Consider the following 18437-nt stretch of genomic DNA (forward strand, 5'->3'; position numbering starts at 1 on the left):
TGTTCAAAGTGGATGCATGTTTTTCCATTTTATCATGCACGTGAACATGACCAGGAACTACCAGCACCATATATAGGCTGCTCCAAAGTTCAAGTCATTGTGACTTTTTTCGGTTGAAGCCCATGCCTCAAAAGGGAGGCACTCATGCTTTTAACCTAGACAGCTCCCCAACAAATAAAAGACATGCTGGGGTATCTCACTTGCAGTTATTTCCCTTTAAGGTAAAACGAATTGCTATTTTCAAAATCAGTCCTTGTATATCAAACCTCTTCCACTAACTTCTGCTATTTTCCACTTTCTGATGTAGATTTTCAAAAGGGACGTTGTCAAATTGCACTGGCCATACTAACATGGCCTGTAAGAGCCTCGGATTCTTTCCCTAGTTGGTCATCGCAATTTTTAACCTTTCGATTTGGGAGTTAGTGACTCCATAATTATTTAAGATATATCCTTTTAGCTTTTGGCATGCAGTGTTAATGGCTTGACAGAGCACTTTCTTTTGTTTTGGCATTCCATTACTAGGGTTTTTATCGCCTAATCGTTATCGTCTAGTCTCACCCGTTTCTGAAAACAAATGTCGTGATGCTATGTATTTAGGCTTCATTGCATCAATGTCTTCATTCCCTGGTGGAGCTGGACAGTAATTGCATAGCTATCTCTTGCTACCATCCATTTATGGAAAATGGTTATGCTTATGCCTGTAGCATGTTAGCACCATAGTACACTGTCCAGCTTATTGTCCAATGACCACCGATGATGAAAATGAATTGAACAATATATAAAGTTGATCGATCCTTCTTTTCTTCAAAGAGCAAAGGAAGAGGTGACACACGAGGTTTAGTCTATGTGAAATGGGCTTTAGAGATTAGAGAGCAATGTTATTATAATCCTTGGTTTACTTAAATTTATTACACCGCCGCCCATCCAACTAGTTAAATGTGACTATTAAAAAACATATAAACAATAGATAAAAATTTGAATACGGTTAAAAATTTGCTTAACTTTGATCAATGAGTCCATCATCAACATCACTGTATTTTTCCAATTATTCACAGTAGGCTACACAAATCTTGATCCATCATTGTGATTTATCAAGGGTAATACTCTCATTGTGGCAATAAGTATCAATATTTTTGATAATTATTTTCACCTATGTCATTTTGGACCTACTCTTTGTCATTTTTAAGTTTTATACTTGAACTAACTCGCACTTATTGACAAATACCATATTATGTATGAGCCTTTGATTAATTAGTTGAATTAATAAAAATACAATCAGTCTGACTAGAAAAAAATGGTTACGTATCATTTTAATTAAAATTTTTTAAGACAAGGGATAAGTCAATAACACCACACAACTGAAACAGAGGAGGGAGAAAGTTATTAGTGAGAGGAGAGAGAAAGTTACTAAGATGAAGAAGCAATTGAAATTTGGAAAACAAAACACGAGTTTCATCGAATCAGCTGTCACGAGGACACGTGTACACGCATAGTACGGTCAATAACCCATCCTCCTTTCGCAACTCTTTTCACCGCCCCAAACCTTTTTCCCCATCGATTTTATACGTTCAATATTCTCCGAATTGTCCCTCGTGGTGATAGATTACCAAATTGCCCATGTCCGGTTTTAGTCCCCGCGCTTTGAAGGGGAACAGATGATACGAGAGAAAAACGGGGGAATAGTGAGAAGAAAAGAGCGAGGAATACTTTAACGAAATTTAACAAACAAGAAAGGGTTAATTTCGGAATGTTTTATAACCTTATATTATATCTTCGTTCTCAGGGCGGGCGCAAAGCGGGGCAGGAAAAAGAGGGGAATGAGAGAGGAGAGAGAGGAGGGTTTCTGCATCGTTCATGGCAGTTAGGGTTTTTCATATTTAGTCTCTTTCTCTCTCCTGATCCCTACTGGTTTTACAGCACCCTGTTCTTATCTGTCCCAATTTAGGGTATTTTTCTTCCTCTCTAATTCACTTGTATGGTGGGCATTTGTCCCTGATTATTGAATACAGTGGCTCCGAGAATGGGGCCTCAGGGGAAGAGCGTTGCTTCTGGTAATTCTATGCAGGTTTGTGCTCCTTAAACTCTCTGTGATTATCAAAACCCTAGAATCAATTGTCCTTTATGTGTTTTGTGAGAAGAAGCGCTTTGAGTCTTTACTACTAAATTTTATTCAGATTATCTATGCAAATATAGTTTACTGGGAAAGAAAGTGGGAGTTCTTCGGGGACTTACTATATCAATTCATGAACATTTCACTATTTTTTTTGTTTATTATCTTGTTATATTTCATTTTTTTACCGTTCGCTGAGAACCATGGTATCATTTTGGGGTTTCAATTCAATTTTTTATTTGCCACTCTCTGTTGTTTGGGTTCTTATCGTTTAAAAAATAAAAAAGCTTGTTTCTGATTTGTTATTCATCTTGAGTATTTGATGATATAGTTGGTTGGTCTATATAGTTGTGTCAAAGTCTTCGTATTGCTTTCTTGTGCACTATCAATTTTGTTTTTACGTTGATTGTATTATAGTCATAGGCAACAGTATGTGTCAAATTTATTTTCTGTTTCTTATTTCATCAGTGTCCACCGAGCCACTTGTTTCTTGCATTTCCTGTTGGTTGTTTCTTCAACACATCGTGAGGTTGCCCATTAACATTTTTTCCCACTTTGTATTTTGAACACAAGAAAAATTGAAAATGGTATTGTGAAGGAGCTCACTTTCTTTCATGGGTCGGCAATTCTTGAGCGGGGGTTGAATTTAGGTCCTTGTGAATGGTATCCTGTGAAGATGGTTGAAAAACTGGTGGTAAATTAGGAAACATTTATTTATGGAAGCCCCACATTCTGGACTCTATGTTTCATTGAAATTATAAATGTTCAATAACATTTAGTTGGATCTTGCATCAATTAAACTACGTTTCATACATAATTATAATCATGATGACAAATGATTTATGCTCTGAGTCATCCAAAAAGGAATATGCTTGTTGTTTGCCTGTTAATTTCATCAGAATGGGAAAATTAGCTTGCATATAGGAACCAAAACTATTTTTTTTAGATTTGTTAATAATGGATGCTGTCACACTTGCAGAGAATGTCTTCACATATTTTTACCTTTACAGCCAGCACAACCAGACCAAACAGTTGACTGTTACTATCTGAGTAATTACACTATTATCCTGGGCGATTGGTTGCAAATAGGATTCGTGTGGCTAAAATCCTCATGCCAGGTTGAGAATCCCTTTGTATTTCTTTCTTGCACACATAATTGACCACAGCTCTAGTTCCTCACATTCAATCACACAAGGCTCTGACTGGTGAGAGAGTTTCGGGCTTGAAACTTACAAAACTTGAGTGTTCAAATCTCTTGACACAGAAACTAAGTAGCTTGATATCTTGCTTAGCTTCCTTTGCTAGCTCCCATACCTTGGGTTTGTAAAATTCTTCAAGTCCTTTGAACATTTTATTGTCTCATGAAGAAGTATGGAAGTAGCTCGAGTATCGTTTATTTAGCTTGAGTATCGTTTATTCTAGAGGGAGTGTGAAGGAGGGAGAGCTCCATGAGCTGTATTGTGTAGCTGTGGACCTGTGTTTGTTATTTTGTCTTCAAGGTATAGCATGGTGATTTGGTAGATGTGATGGCCTATTTAAGGTTGCTGTGAGGCTGCTGCCTTGTTTTGTGGTGGTTGTCGTTTATCATATAGGCTGGTGTTGATGTTGGATTAAGAATAGAGTAGGTAAGAAGAGGTTGTTTGTTGTTCAAGAGGTTTCTTTAAGACAGGATGGGTTGATTTTGCAACATTGGATTAGGAGGCTCTACCCCCTCACTGCCAATGTAATTTTGGCTGGTCTTTAGGGGTTCCTTCATTACATGGAGGTTGGCGATGTTGGTGGGATTTATAGTCCTCAAGGGTGCTGACCACCTTTCTAGATGCACTTCTCTAGTGAAGTGACTCACATCCTGCATCAAGGAGAGAGGATGTTTGGAGATTCATCATTATCTCCTAATGGAGGGCTCTTTGAGGGGAGAAATCCTAGTCCGTAAGGAGGAGGGTTTGCTTGAGAAAGTTAGGAGTGTCAAGTAATATGGAGTATTTTCAACCTTTCAACATATGAGTCAATGCGAAGGCTAGTTCCCTAGCTAGGTTGTGAATCTCTAGAGAATAATTGGAACTTAACGTGCTTGTGCAATTTTGGATTGCAAATCTCCTGTTCTATTTGATTATCAATAATGTTATTATTTTTTATAAATAGGACTTATTTTTGCATGCTGGTTTTGGTATTGCTTAGAAACATTGTTTAAAACCTGGATCCAATTTCTGAACTGGTCACCTGCTGGACTGGTTTGGATTGGTGAATTGGACCAGTTCGGTGTTTTGGATAGAAGTACAGACTGAATGATTTATTTTATTAACAAAAAATTGAGAATCGGGGAGAGATAGGCGTTCCTAGACCCATGAGATTGCCACCCCCTAACCAACCAAACAAAAAAAAGAAAAAGAAAAAAAAGAAACCAAGAACTAGTTCCGGTTCGAACTGATGATTCGGACCAAGCAATTTTTGGAATCCTTCCTAGAGCTGTTTTGTGTAGAGCGTATCTTTCCTTTTCGTCGAGGAAGTATGCTACTATACTGGGTTTCATTGTCTAGGGCATGGACTTCAACACATATTTTGGAAAAAAGGGCATTATGGGCCTTCAATACAATTTGACAGTGACACATTCTTGTTATTGCAAATTGGTTTTTTGCTTTTGGTGGTACACTCGCATATCAGCAACATTCTTTATGGTCTCTCAGGGAGCATTTAATGTAGCAACAAGGCCTGACTATTGGAATTGGTCTTGGTTTCATTGCTTCTGGATTTTGTCCATGCTTTACTTTGGGGTGGTAGACACTTAGCAGCAAACATAGCTTCTCACTGAAAAAGTCAGGACATAGTGCATGATTGCTGGGTGTAGGTAGAAGTGTACACGGTTAGGTGCCTGTTTTCCCTTTTTTCTTTTTTTTTGTCCATCGCAATGTTCTCTTTTGCATCTAATGAAATTTCTTATTTTATTGGAGTATGATTTACAATATTTGGTGTTGCAGAATTGGATATTTTATAGAATTGCAGTTGAATTTCTGTTCACTTAAATACTATAATTTAAGATTATTTGTGCATATTTATTACTACATTTCTTTTGTGTGGTTTGTATAAAGTTGCAACCTTATTTGTAGAAATGAGGTTCGGATACTCTACACCGTCCATTTTATTTGGATGGTATAGATTTGACACATCTTTTAACACAATGTAAATACATGGCATGTCTTTTAAGATAGTGTCCAATCTAAAATGGATAGTGCAGATCAGTGCAACCTTATTTCTATGGATAAGGTTGCGGCCTTATTAATTTTGTTTCCTCAATACAAACACAAAATCATTTAAGAGTTAACGTTTTGTAATTTAAATTATGAGATATCTTCATTTGGTCTCATCTTTGGTTGTAATTTCAGTGCTACAAGAATTGTAACACTGATGCTTGGTGTACTACCATACTTGGTAATTCTAATTGCAAACATATTCTGTTGTCTCTAAAAAAAAACATATTCTGTTCATTTACAGAGGACCTATTTAATGTTATTGTTATTGTCTCGTTATTTTCGAATTATGCATTTTTTGAACCATGCCCAGATTTCTTTGATCCAAAAAGTAATTAAAAAAACACAAGAAGAAGAAGAAGTAAAATGTTCAGAGACTTCCCTGCGTATTTTATTGTGACATTGAAGGAATGATTAACTCGACATAATTTGTTTAACCATTTTCATGTTTGCCAGCGTGTCAAAGTGTATCGATTGAACAACGAAGGGAAATGGGATGATCAGGGAACTGGACATGTTACTGTTGATTATTTGGAGGTTTGTGTTTGCAACTTCTTTCCCTTCCTAACTGTTCTCCCATTAGGTTGAAAATAAAACCGCTCTCTTAGTTTCAAGTTTACTTATTTATTGTAGATATTATGTTATTATAACTCGTAGAGAGATTTTTCATGGACAACTCAAGTTCCGATCATGAATTTTTTCAGTTGTAGTAAATAAGAGTATTAGTTCCGTGCTCTATTATCTGGGCTTGTTTTTCTCGCATGTGATGAACCTTTTGAGGGTTGCCCCCTTTAATCCCTTTCTCTATACAATTGAGTGATGCTAGGTACATCCCTCCTGCCTGCAGTGATTGCTAGAAGTAGTTTGCAACTTAAATCAGTTAAAGACCACTCCTGTTACTATCTATCTTTTCTATTTGTTGTTTAAATGGTGCAGCACATATTTTATTTTGTGTTAGATCAGTTGTTCGCTTTCATTCTTATGTTGGCACTGGCATTATTCCCATCTCATATTAGGACATTTGATATGTTACTAGTAAGTTCTGATTTATAGGGTTCGGAAGATCTTGCTTTGTTTGTCATTGATGAAGAAGATGATGGAAATATCCTTGTGCACCGTATTTCTTCAGAGGAGATCTATCGCAGGCAGGAAGGTACTTAGCACTCTGGGGCCATTCTGTTTTTTAAGTTACTTTTTGAATTGCATGATATTTGACTATTCTTGACCTTTTTGATACCTTTAGCCTGCTTGCTTTAACACTTAGAAATTTTCAGACACAATCATTTCATGGCGAGAACTTTCCACAGAGTTAGCTTTGAGTTTTCAAGAGAGTATGGGATGCTCATATATATGGTGATTTTCATCTTTCTTGTGCTGATAGGTCCTTTCCCTGTGTAGCATTTGCTAGCATAATCCATCTTGCTTTTAATTCTTCTTTCTGTCTGTTTTATCAAAAAATATATTTATTTTTGTTGTCAGGGACCACATCTGTAGTGTGCAGAGGAATATGCATTTTAATTCTATCAGCAGTAAGTGCCCATTTTCTTGATTTTGCTATACTTGGTTCTGAAATTGTATTTTATGCAGACTTTTAGCTGTTGTCAGATGTTTGCAAACAATTTCTTTTCTTCTTTAGGTCTGGAGATGCCTCTGCGTCCGGCAAATGATAATTTGGAGAGTGCTGGGGCATCACATGCTAATGGTTTGTGTAGACATTTTGTTGTCAATTACAGTAGATTCTCCCAGTTTGGGGCTGTATGTTTGAGGCAGGAATTAATTGTTCTGGTCTCTGGGTTTTCTTTTTATTAGAAGAAGTTGCTTGATGTTCTTAGAATTACAATCTTCATAGATAGAGAAATTTAGTTGCTGGCATAACTTCTTTTCAGTCGAATTCATATGTTCAACGCTCTTTCTTTAAAAGATTTCATGGTTTAGTCTTGGTCTCTGAATCAGTTTGGATTCACTATGCAATGGTTCATGTGGGAAGCCTGAGAGGCTGTGACTTGCGTAGCCCTCCCTCTGCAGTTGTGGTTCCTTGTTTGGGAACAGGAGTGTGCAATAACCACGCTTTGGTTTGTTGAAATTGTGTTTGGTCTCGGAGGAACTGTTATTCTTCTGAGGTCGGATTTGCTTTTCTCCTTGCTATGGAACGTCCTTTCACTCATGGGGAAGTGGGGTTCTGTAATGACGTATTTGAAGAACCACGGCTTCCAGAAACAGCTACAAATATCGTCTCAGGGTGATCTTTTCCTAGATTTTACTTTTAGTAACAACATCGCTAGCACATTGATTAATCATGAATTTGGTGTGGTGGGTCTTATTGGTGCATTTGGTCACACCCCAGAGCTGTTGGAGAAACTTTTGAAAATGTGATGGTTCTATGCTGTTTAACAATATGTGACAAAACACATCTACACTGCACATCATGGAACTTGTGAAGCAGAAAGCAGTTCTCAAAGATAAAACATTCTAAAAGATTGAAATTTAACTAACTGTTATGTAATTATTATCTTGAAATGTGGAATAACTGCTTGGAATCCATAATTGTAAAAAGGGTCTACGATGTTAACAACACACGAACTTTCCAACCAACCCCAAGAGAGGGAGGGCAGCTGGTTGTGTTTGGTGTCTAGTATTGCCATATGTAGCACATTAACTACCTAGATAGTTTTGCGGTTTATACTTGGAGGACTTTGGCATGTTATACGCATGGGTCATTTGGCCTAGAATGAATGGGGTGTGTAGACGATGTTAGTTGAGCCCTGGTACACTCACAATCGAATCCCTTAGTTCTTAGTTGAGTAGGAAACTGTTGACATCGTTTGTGTGTTTTGTGCTTGTCTTGCTCTACAATGGGCCTGCAATATGCAAGAGAAAGTATTGAGCATAACCCACTCAATGATAAACAATTTCTTCGTTTGTGTTGGTATATTGGTTATAGACTGAGAGAGATACTTACTAGTGCTTGCCACCTGGTGGTACATTGGGTCCTCTTTCTGAAATAAAAAATAGTTTGAGGTGTTCTGATTGCCGATGTAGTCTATTTTGGGTGTAGGCCAGCTAGGTGGTAAATGATTTCCTAGACAAGGGTGCATAAAATATAATTGTTTTTTGCTATTATGTTTCCATAACACATCTTTGGTAATCATTTAGGTGATAAGTAGCCATTTGATTGATAAAAATGTACTTTTATGATCCATTGATTCATGAGTTTGATTACTCTATAAATAATTTGCATGATGTTTGCCCTTTGAATCTGTGTGTGATGTAAATTCCTTTGTGCATGCTTTTTCTTTAGAGGAAATGTTACTAGTCCTGTTAGATTGCTGTACTGATGAATTGCAACCTCGGTCTGTATCTTGTCCAGATGAGCCTTTTCCTGGAGTTAGTGGTGAGTTGCAGGAGCTTCCTCCTGTTGAGCTATCTACCCTTCCTTTGCTTGTAAAGGTGCCATTATTCTTTTTAACCATGCTTTCTCCCCTTTCATTTATTTATTTATGTGGCCTTGGCTTTCGTGTTTCTGGCTTTCTGATTCTTCAAAATTACTAGTGATTTTTGAATTTTTCTGCTTCTTAATTGAATTATTGAATTGCGGTCATCCTTTTCTTTGCTAAGTTTGTCTTTTCAACTTTGATGAATAGTCACTTCTGCATTGAATGTAGTGGGAAATAAACACAATTCGATCCTTCACATGGAAACTAGAAGGCTCCTGTACTTTGTCAGTAATACCATGGTCTTCTAAAGTTTCTATGTATTGTTTCTCACTTTCTCTAGGTTTGATCATTTGTAGTTTCTTCAGATGGTTTCATGAATCAGTGCTGAAGGAGTTCTGATCAATATCATCAATTGATGCTAAAAAAATTGTATTGCCGCACACACACACAAATAAATAAAAAAAACAGTAGTTTATAATATAAAATTGAAAAGTTGAGATTACTTTTGCGAAACTGGGTAAGAAGAATATTCTTTTTATCTTGAGAACAGATCTGCTGAGGGTCTATTGATGTTGGCAATGAGGTTTATATTGAAGCTTGAAGGGGATTCGTTAAATTTTTCCGTAACTTTTTGTTTGTAAATGGAGTTATCTTGCAAGTAAACATTTGAAGCTCACAATGATGGGAAAGGTGCATTTGTGCTGGAACTCACTCTGGAAACTCCATTTGGGACTGTTACTTCAGCCATCTCATCGGGGTTGCTTTGAGAACACGTGGCAGGGAAATGTCCACTCTCTCTATTATTGCTCTGGAACACAAGCAATCCTTCAGGTCCCCCAGTTGACTTACTCAAGCGACAAAGTTAAACAAATACAGAACTGCCTTCCACTGTTAAGAATCCAGTGGATAGCTCAGTCTGTTTAAGGATTAGGTATGCCTTAGTTTGAATCAGTGCTTAAAAACTTAAAGGGGGTGGCCGACTCAGTCACTGCCACAGCGTAGTGACTAGCTTAGCGAAAATGGCATACTTGGAAAAACGTGTTGAGTTTTTCAAAAATTTGTGTGAGAAGTATTTAAGAAAACAATGTGTTGAAATTGAATCCAGTTCATTGATCATGCGCAAGCAATGCTATTAGCCAGAAGAAACCATTTTCGGTCAAAGCAACAAAAAAGGAAAATGTTATGTAAAAGGAAAAACTCATGCACATCCTAAATTTATTATTTATAGAACTTGGACAGTGGCTATTTCTATTGACTCACAGGAGTTTTCTGATTTTGAAAATGGACTTTTATTCATTGGTTTAAACCTTGGTACTGCTGTGCTTCTCTTCACTGCTTTGGATGGGTCCTTGAATTGAATAAGACTCCTATATCAATTGAACCCTGTTGTCAAGACGTCCCTCAAAATTATGTACAAATCTTTAAGAGCCACTTTGGGCAGATTCACATGTCCCTAATTCTTTCATGGGACTTCACTATCCAATAGTCTCCCTTTCTGTTGAGCCATGAGACTCACTCCTTTAAATTCCTCTCGAACAAGTGCCTATAGGATTATGCTCATCTTAGTATGTTCAACTGCCATTATTCTATGTAACCTTAACCCTCTGAGAATGTATTGTTTCTGACAAATTGCTGCTTCGAAATTTAGCCTCACTCCAAGAAAGGCTTGGCTGCTAACAATCAAGGATGCTGTCTTCCTCTTGTTATCATAGCTATGCTGCCTGTAATTTCTTCCTTTTCAGTGGCCACATCTAAAGCTGGTCACTGCATTACTGGATTTTGAAAAACTCTTTGTGCATTGAGAATTGTGGTAAGTAGTTTATGGATCTTCCTCTAGCCCTGTAGGGAAATGATAGAGAAGGGTTGGTTTTCTTGTTGCAGATTGACAGGTGGTATTTGAAGTCTAGTGTTTAAACACACACACATGCAATGTATGTTGTTACATATTTATTGATAATGGGATTTCCTGTTTAATACTTCAAGAAGCATGCATGGTTTCCTCATATTTGCTTTAAGTTTTACAAGTTCAGTTTATCCATATATACCTCAAAATAGAGAGATAATATCGAGTGTAGTCCAGTCTTTTACTAACAGTGTCAGTGTTTATGATGCAGTCAGTAGCTGAGGGTTGCATCACCGATCAAATACGTGTTGCGGAGCTTATTGCACAAGATGTAAGCTGCCGCTGATCTTTTGTGACCACAACTGAGGATATAATATACAAAATATAAGTTCTCTCATGTAATTCTGTTGCTCTTATGCTTCTATGTTTCTGGGACTAGTTTAATTGAGAAGATTGCACATCATTTACAGTTGTTCAGTGCTATTTGATTAGTGTATATGGGATTGAAATCCAACAATCCTGGAGTAGAATTTTAGAGAGACATTTTTGTGCTGTTCTATTTTGTAATGACCATTTACTTGAATGTTAGATGTTGTCCCTAAAATTTTTTCTCCCTATGTTATTCGACATACGTGGCTCTCTTTTTGTGGCCACTAACATCCAAATCCCTCTCATCATGAGTCCAAAGGTCGTGGTTTCCATATCTATACTTGAACTTACTTCCGGATCTATACTTGAAGTTACTTCCGGATCTATACTTGAAGTTCCTACCATCTGGGGAATATGAAGACTTCATCTTTCTGATAGGTCTTGGACCAAGTGTTGCTGCCATTGGAACAAGTGGTACCACCATTGACTAGAGTGGTACCACCATTGACGTCATCTTTCTGATGGGTCTTGGACCATGTGTTGCCACCATTGGAACAAGTGATACCACCATTGACTACTGTGAGTGTCATAATTGACAGGTTATGTGATGGATTAGGGTAGGTTAAATGGACAGTTTAAATGAAGGAAAGAAAGGGAAAGGAGTCGGCGGAGCATAGGCGGCAAGAGGAATTTGTCATTGTAATGTGTGAGAGTAAGAAGAGAAAAATGGTGTGGAGCATGGGTTGGAATTGGAGTTGCTCTCCTGCCTCCTCTTTAGTGTGGGTTCTATTGATAAGTGCAGATTTCGAGATTAGGTTTTAAGGGAATGTAGATATTTTATGTTTCCTTGAGGAATGGTAACAATTTCATCAATATCAAATGCGAGTATATGATGCATCAGAAGAAAGAACTCATTGGTAACAGTGAAGGATGGGGACCTTTATCTCCATCCACAAGACGGATATAAAGTGACTAACAGACTGGAGTAGGAATACCCCACTCCTCCTTTCACCAAAGAACCTTCCACCTCATTTGCGTTACAAGGGACATGACAATATGACATGGGCCAGATGCCATACCTTTGATGGCCTCCATTAAAACATGATTCGATCTCCATGGGACAGTTGTTCGTGGCACAGTATATTTTATTATGGCAGTCCACTTCTATTCAGTGAGAGGACATTGTAATTGAAAATTTGTCCTTTTCCAGGGATTTTTAAAGGTCTGGTGGGTCATTTTGGTTGAGGATGCAGTTCTGGTATTTGTTACATTATTTGGTTGATGAAAAGAAGGGGAACGTTCTTTCTTATGGTTGTGAAAACTATGAGAGGCTGGTTTTACATATCCTTCGTGTGGAGTCTCGTGGCCTATCGGTGATCTCTAATTGCTGGATTCCAGGTGGGACTTCTTTTCGGGAAAGATCACTTTTTTTTCCCACCTTCCTCTTTTATGTACTCTTGGTCCTTTGAGCGGCTGGATGTGCTCTAGACAATACCCCTCTTTGGGGGGAGAAGGTTGAGAGGAGTGGGAGTATCTGGGCTGCTTTGGGGATGGGGGTTGATGGTACCCAGTTATGTCATTGTAAATTATTGAAAATGCTCTTTAGCTGAGAGCATACTGGAAGGGCATGTAATTGGGTTAGGAGGTTCCAAGAATATGAGGTTGAGGGGAACTTGGAAGTGAAAGTGAGAAACTGAGCAGGGGTGGTGAAGGTGACTGGGCATGTGGGGAGCATAGGTAAGATGTGTTAGTAGGAAGGAACATGATATGCAGATAGAGCTATTTTCTGATTGTAAGCAGAGCTTAATTTTGTTTACCCATAACAAACCTGCCTTGAATAGTTGGGTGACAGACTGGATTTTTTCCTGGGTGTAAATGTTACATGGAGTTGTGGGGTTTATCAGCACTTCTATCGGTTCCACTATATATTCTACTGGCCTGTTTCTTATTCAGTTTAAGTGTGAGCACCGGCAATGATCGTTTTACCATAGAATTTATGACTTGATATTTGATTGTTTTGTTGCACATTGATTGCTTCAATCATATTATGAATATGATGAGTATCACGACAAATTTGAATGCCAATGGTGGTATTTCTCTTATTACGTATGTCCATCATGCTGTATCCTTGCAAGGTTTTGGCAAATGTTCTAAATCTACGGTTTCCATCGTAATAAGCAATTTTCCTGTATTTTGGATGGTAGAAGTGGTGTCTGTGTGAAACTTGTTTACAATGTTTTGGTTGTTTGCTGTCTAATAGTGTTGGTCTATGCTTCATGTGATGCTCGTAGATTCAATTATTTTCTTAATTATAGGTGTCCTGATTTATTCATCATGGAAAAATGTCCAGAGTTCTGATTTCATGGCTTGGGAAAGATGAAATACTCTGGAGTTCTGCCCATTTTAGAAAAAAATGTTGTTCCTATAGAATGTTCATTAATGTGTTTTGGATGCTTATATATGGCTAATTTTAGCTTTCTTTCTTTTCCCTGCAGACTTTCCTGAATTCATATATGAGTCTCTGATTGCTATGCTTGTAGTTTACCATAGCTGTCTGGCTAACTGGTTCTACACTCCTTTTCCCTTTTGTAGCGAACCTTCGTTCCTAAGCTGACGGACCTGTTTAGGGTATGTGAAGATCTGGAAAATGTTGATGGCCTTCGTTTGATGTATAAAGTGGTCAAAGGAATCAGTGAGTTCTAACTTGTACTTTCACAATGAAGTTTTGTCACTTTTTTTAAGTTTCAAACTGTTGTATAATTGTAAAAAAACTCTTTTTGTCTGTTGTTTTCCAGTTTCACTCAACAGCCCTCCAATCTTTGAGAGAATATTTGGTGATGATTACATTATGGATATAATTGGCGCCCTTGAGTGTAGGTTCCTTGCCTTTTAAGCCTTGTATATTTCTTGCTGTTGTCTGCTTAAAACTTTAAAACAATGGTTTTAATTATGTGCTATTCCCCTTATGCTTTATGTGTCTCACGTTTGATCGTGTACCTTGGGATGCTGTTATGTAAGTAACGAATGCAAGGTTAATGTTTCTTGTGACGTTTGTATTGTGTCTTTTACTGGTAGGAGTAATAGTTTCTTATAAGAACATTGTTGTATTTAACTGAAAAACCCCTCCACGATTGGGGTGCCAAGTCTTATTTTCATTTATTAATGAATAATAATATTGTATATTACGATTTTTCATTTATTAATGAGACAAAGTTGCATTTCCTCAAAATTGTTCCAATTTCTTGGTATATTATGAAGTACTATGATTCTCCAATAATAGCTAGAAACATTTTTGCAAGTCCTCAATGGCAGATGAATATCTTATTTTTTCGTACAAATTGTTCTGTCGTATATTCTGCAAAAGCACCTTTGCTTTTATTTATCATTTGGAAAAAAAGAGAGCAAAGCACGTACTTTTTTTGAATGACGGTTGGGTAGCTGTGTGCTGCATGAGAGGTGGGTAGGTCACAATTCTTATTTTAGAAACTAACAGCCTATAAATGTCTTCGGTTGTGGTCCTGATATATTTGGGCTAGACTTTATGAAAAATTTGTACCTATGAAATATCAGTCATCTTACCATGTCAAGAGCCTTTTTTGTAAGCGTACTTCGACAAATAGCAAATTACCGAATGCTGTTGTTTGTGCAATGTTTTCTAAAGGAAGAGAAGGCCTAAAATAATGGTGTTCAACATAGAGCGTAATGTACAAATTTCTGATTTTGGATGTCAGTTATCCCTTTTGCCAACATTGGGAAATTATATGATTTTTGATTAGTTTCCTTTTAAGTGTGACTGATTAGCTATATACCAGTACTGTGTTGTTATTTTGCAATCTTTCGGAATATCCTATCTTTCTTTGACATGGGGTCAAATTTTTTTGTGTTATTATCAATTATGTACAGACGACCCAGAGGTTCCTCAGGTCCAACACCACCGTGCTTTCCTTAAGGAACATGTAGTTTTCAAGGAGGTAACCCCCTTCTCTTTATTACAGTAAGGGTAAATTAATCTTATTTATTTTGTATCCTGCTGTCTGGTGTGACAGTGTATGATTGGTTAAGCTGAAAGTCCTTAGGTATTGTCTTCTTGATCTAACTTACTGCTTGATGTGGTGATAGGCTATTCCTATAAAGGACCCATCTGTCTTGTCTAAGATTCATCAAACATATAGAGTTGGGTACATAAAGGTTAGAGGCATTCGTTATTGTGACTTTCAAAATTACTAGGTACGTTGATTTTTGCAGCCCTGCTAACTTTCTTTTGATGCCAAATTCAGGATGTCATTTTACCTAGAGCATTAGATGAGGCCACGATTGCAAATCTCAACTCCATTGTTCATTCAAATAATGCTTATGTAAGTAATGCATCTGGGTTCTCCACCATGCCAATTTTGTCATTTCTTGGGAGTTTTATAACCTTTTTATTTGCTGTAGGTTGTCTCTCTATTAAAGGACGATAATGCTTTTATCCAAGAACTTTTTGCAAGGCTGAGATCCCCAGCAACTTCTGTGGAATCAAAGAAGAACTTGGTAATTATTTTTTCCCCTAAGCTGCTTGTCCTGATTGCATAGTTAGAAAATTCTTGTTTTATATGTCTATGCTTGTTTGATCGCGTCTTGCTTCATCTTCTTGCATTACTAGCAATAAAGTGGAATATAATGTATGAATATTTTGCAGATGAATTCTTATATTTTTTTTGATGTGTACTCTATGTAAATCTTTTTGTCTACGTTTACCTATGATCACTATCTGTAGTACTGGACTTGTTTTTTAAGTTTGATATCCTTCTTAAACAAGTGAGTCTTTTCCATGTAATACTTTGTAATATGTTGATTTTAGTTTTGTGATGAAATCAATTGTTGATATTCTGTTTGGTGTTTATCTCATCGATTATAAAAGAAGATATTTTGATTGACACAGAATGGAATTCAACATTTCATTTCTGTGCACTTACTGATTGAAATAAAAGCTGTTGCTGAGAACATAATACATGTTCTATGTGATTATTTTGATGGCAAATTACTCTGTTCTGCTATTTTGGGCCTTTGGAAAGAGAATAATATTTGTTAGAATGCAAGTAGGTGACACCAAAGGAGTGCATCAAATTGAGCACCTCATTGTCTAGTGAGACAGGATTTAGCAGGGGTGAGGGTTGGAAACTAATGTGGGAATGGTGAATTTGCGAAGCCCCAACAAGTGTAATTAATGAGGTATCCCACCCCAAGGTGGAATTGATGCTTAAGTGACCAGGTGGTTGCTCCTTTGGTGGTCTGAGTTCCTTTGAGGTTGGTAGTTAGCAAGGAGGGATCTTATGAAGTTTGGAGTGCTTTTGTTGATCTCATTGGAATAGCAGATTCTACAGAAACTGAGATCTGACCTCGTGTTGTGATCTCATGGTATCTTTGTCTGCATGCATCTTTTGATTCTAGAATAGGACTTCCATGATGTGATCAAATGGGCCATTAGACTCCCCCTTGGATAACAAAGTGCTGCGTTGTTCTTTACTGGTTATTGAACATAGCCGGCTTACTGGATATCTTCTTCCATCGAATGAAAAGGGAGGCCAGCAAATTAGTGGATTCTTAGATTAAGCTCTCTAGGATGAGCTTGAGTATGTGGATGTCTTCCAATGTCCTCTTATGTACAATTTGCTCAGATGACCATTTCTTCAAGAAATCAAAGTTAATTATAAGTAGGAAAAAGTTTATATAAGGTGGCAACCTTATACTAAGGTTCACCTCAAAACTCAGTAGAAAAGAGTGATCCAAAGTTGGAAAACTTTCCAATTGATCATCTCGACTTTGAGATGTATGGATAGAAAACGGGAAAAAAGAGAAGAAGGAATTTCCTGTCCTAATGTTAGTGCATCTTGTAACAAGTTATTTTGGACCGTCTATTTTCAAGATTGTCGAGTGTTTATAGATCTGCTTGATATGCACCTTTTTTGGAATTTTAAATTTCATAATAAAGGTTGAACATGGATTTTCAAGCCATCATAAGTTTCAGACATTGGACCTACATCTTCCGGCAATGCTGAGAGTTGCGCCTTACTTCTAGGATGATGTAGGCAGCTTATAGAAACCTCACCCTAAAGAATGAGGCTGCATTCATTTCTTCAACTTGACACATTAGTAAATATGCCTCTTTTAAACCTGCGATGCTTGATGGAAAAGTTCTTGGGCAACTACTTTTATGGAATCCATGATGCCGGTCTTGAAGTTACTAAATACTTGAGAATTGGATAGTTACTTTAAATGAATATCTCAAATGAAAGTTACATAGCTAAGAATGGCCAATCTCTCTTTCTAGTCCATTCCCCTTGATAAAGCCCTTTGGCTGGAACGCCCCTTCTATGAAAGTGAGATCACCCAAGCAATTTCAGGTCTCTGCCAAGATCGGGCCTGAGCCTTGGCTCGGACGGCTTCCCCATAGCCCTATTCAAACATTTTTGGGAACCCCTTTGCCCTGACGTCCTTTCCTTCTTTCAGGAATTCTATGACAGAGGGGTGGTCAGTAAAAGTATGAACACCACTTTTATTGCTCGCATTCCAAAAGTCAAGGGTGCCAAAGAACTTTAGGATTTCAGACCCATTAGCCTGATCAATAGCTCCTTATAAGATCCTTGCCAAAAATTTCTGGCCCATTAGCCTGATCAAAGCATTTTTTGACACCTCTCGCCCACTCGGTGGTTTTGTTTAGGGCTCCTGGCTTGTGGGTAGCCTATTTTTTGACATGTGCATTTCTTCTTATTTCAGTACAACGGGTAACAGTTTTAAAAGAGAAAACTTCGTAGTAATCCTTTAGGCATGCTCATGACAATGTCAGGACCTGTTATGGTTGCAGCTTGTTGTTATGATGCATAAATATGAGATGATGGACTCTTTAACTTCATAAGGATTTAGAGTTCCGCATGCTTGGATGTTACAGTTCATGCTATAGCATCTATATATTTGTGGTCTATTGTCTTATATGTAATTGTTATGTGAATCCCAAGTCTTGCTATAGCATCTATATATTGGTGGTCTATTGTCTTATATGTAATTGTTATGTGAATCCCAAGTCTTGCTATAGCATCTATATATTGGTGGTCTATAGTCTTATATGCTAATTGTTATGTGAGTTTCAATTTGAATTATGTTCTGATGATGATCAAAGCAAGTTTATGTGAATCGTGGCAAATAAGTTTGTGTCCAAAAGAGGTGCATGTGTTCCAAAGGAACCAATGTTAATTTTATGATCCATTAAAGAGAAGATTCAAAACTAGCTTGAAAAGGGTATCATTCCCCAGAATATGAAACTGTTGCTCCTCAGATTTTGACTTCTAAGTTACAGTGAGATGTATGTGGTGTTATTATGCATTGCCCCTGCTATGTGCACGACATGCTGGTACTTTAGTCAAGTACAAAAATGGAACTTCTCCAGGCAGTAAGTGCAC

General features: G+C 37.4%; 1 protein-coding gene across 12 annotated transcripts in view; it reads left to right on the plus strand.

Moving 5' to 3' along the window:
• Positions 1 to 1775: 1775 nt before the first annotated feature.
• LOC18431218 (binding protein) overlaps positions 1776 to 18437 on the plus strand; it is a 31782-nt gene continuing 15120 nt past the window's right edge. For 3 of the 12 annotated variants that reach the window (XM_088858953.1, XM_088858955.1, XM_088858957.1), the window contains exons 1-14: positions 1776 to 2065; positions 5812 to 5892; positions 6409 to 6508; positions 6630 to 6708; positions 6835 to 6884; positions 6992 to 7057; positions 8723 to 8802; positions 10904 to 11030; positions 13594 to 13693; positions 13797 to 13874; positions 14905 to 14972; positions 15121 to 15189; positions 15279 to 15356; positions 15436 to 15531. In XM_088858953.1, coding sequence (XP_088715079.1) covers positions 13669 to 13693; positions 13797 to 13874; positions 14905 to 14972; positions 15121 to 15189; positions 15279 to 15356; positions 15436 to 15531 — 414 coding nt within the window. In that variant the 5' untranslated portion in view covers positions 1776 to 2065; positions 5812 to 5892; positions 6409 to 6508; ... (4 more) ...; positions 10904 to 11030; positions 13594 to 13668. The remainder of the gene's footprint in view (positions 2066 to 5811; positions 5893 to 6408; positions 6509 to 6629; positions 6709 to 6834; positions 6885 to 6991; positions 7058 to 8722; positions 8803 to 10903; positions 11031 to 13593; positions 13694 to 13796; positions 13875 to 14904; positions 14973 to 15120; positions 15190 to 15278; positions 15357 to 15435; positions 15532 to 18437) is intronic. The other 9 variants (XM_088858951.1, XM_020665592.2, XM_020665593.2 and 6 more) reach the window with 3 other exon arrangements.

Source organism: Amborella trichopoda, chromosome 2 (assembly GCF_054954075.1).
Source record: "Amborella trichopoda isolate Santa Cruz 75 chromosome 2, AtrichopodaSantaCruz75HAP2 v2.0, whole genome shotgun sequence".
Classification (NCBI taxonomy): domain Eukaryota; kingdom Viridiplantae; phylum Streptophyta; class Magnoliopsida; order Amborellales; family Amborellaceae; genus Amborella; species Amborella trichopoda.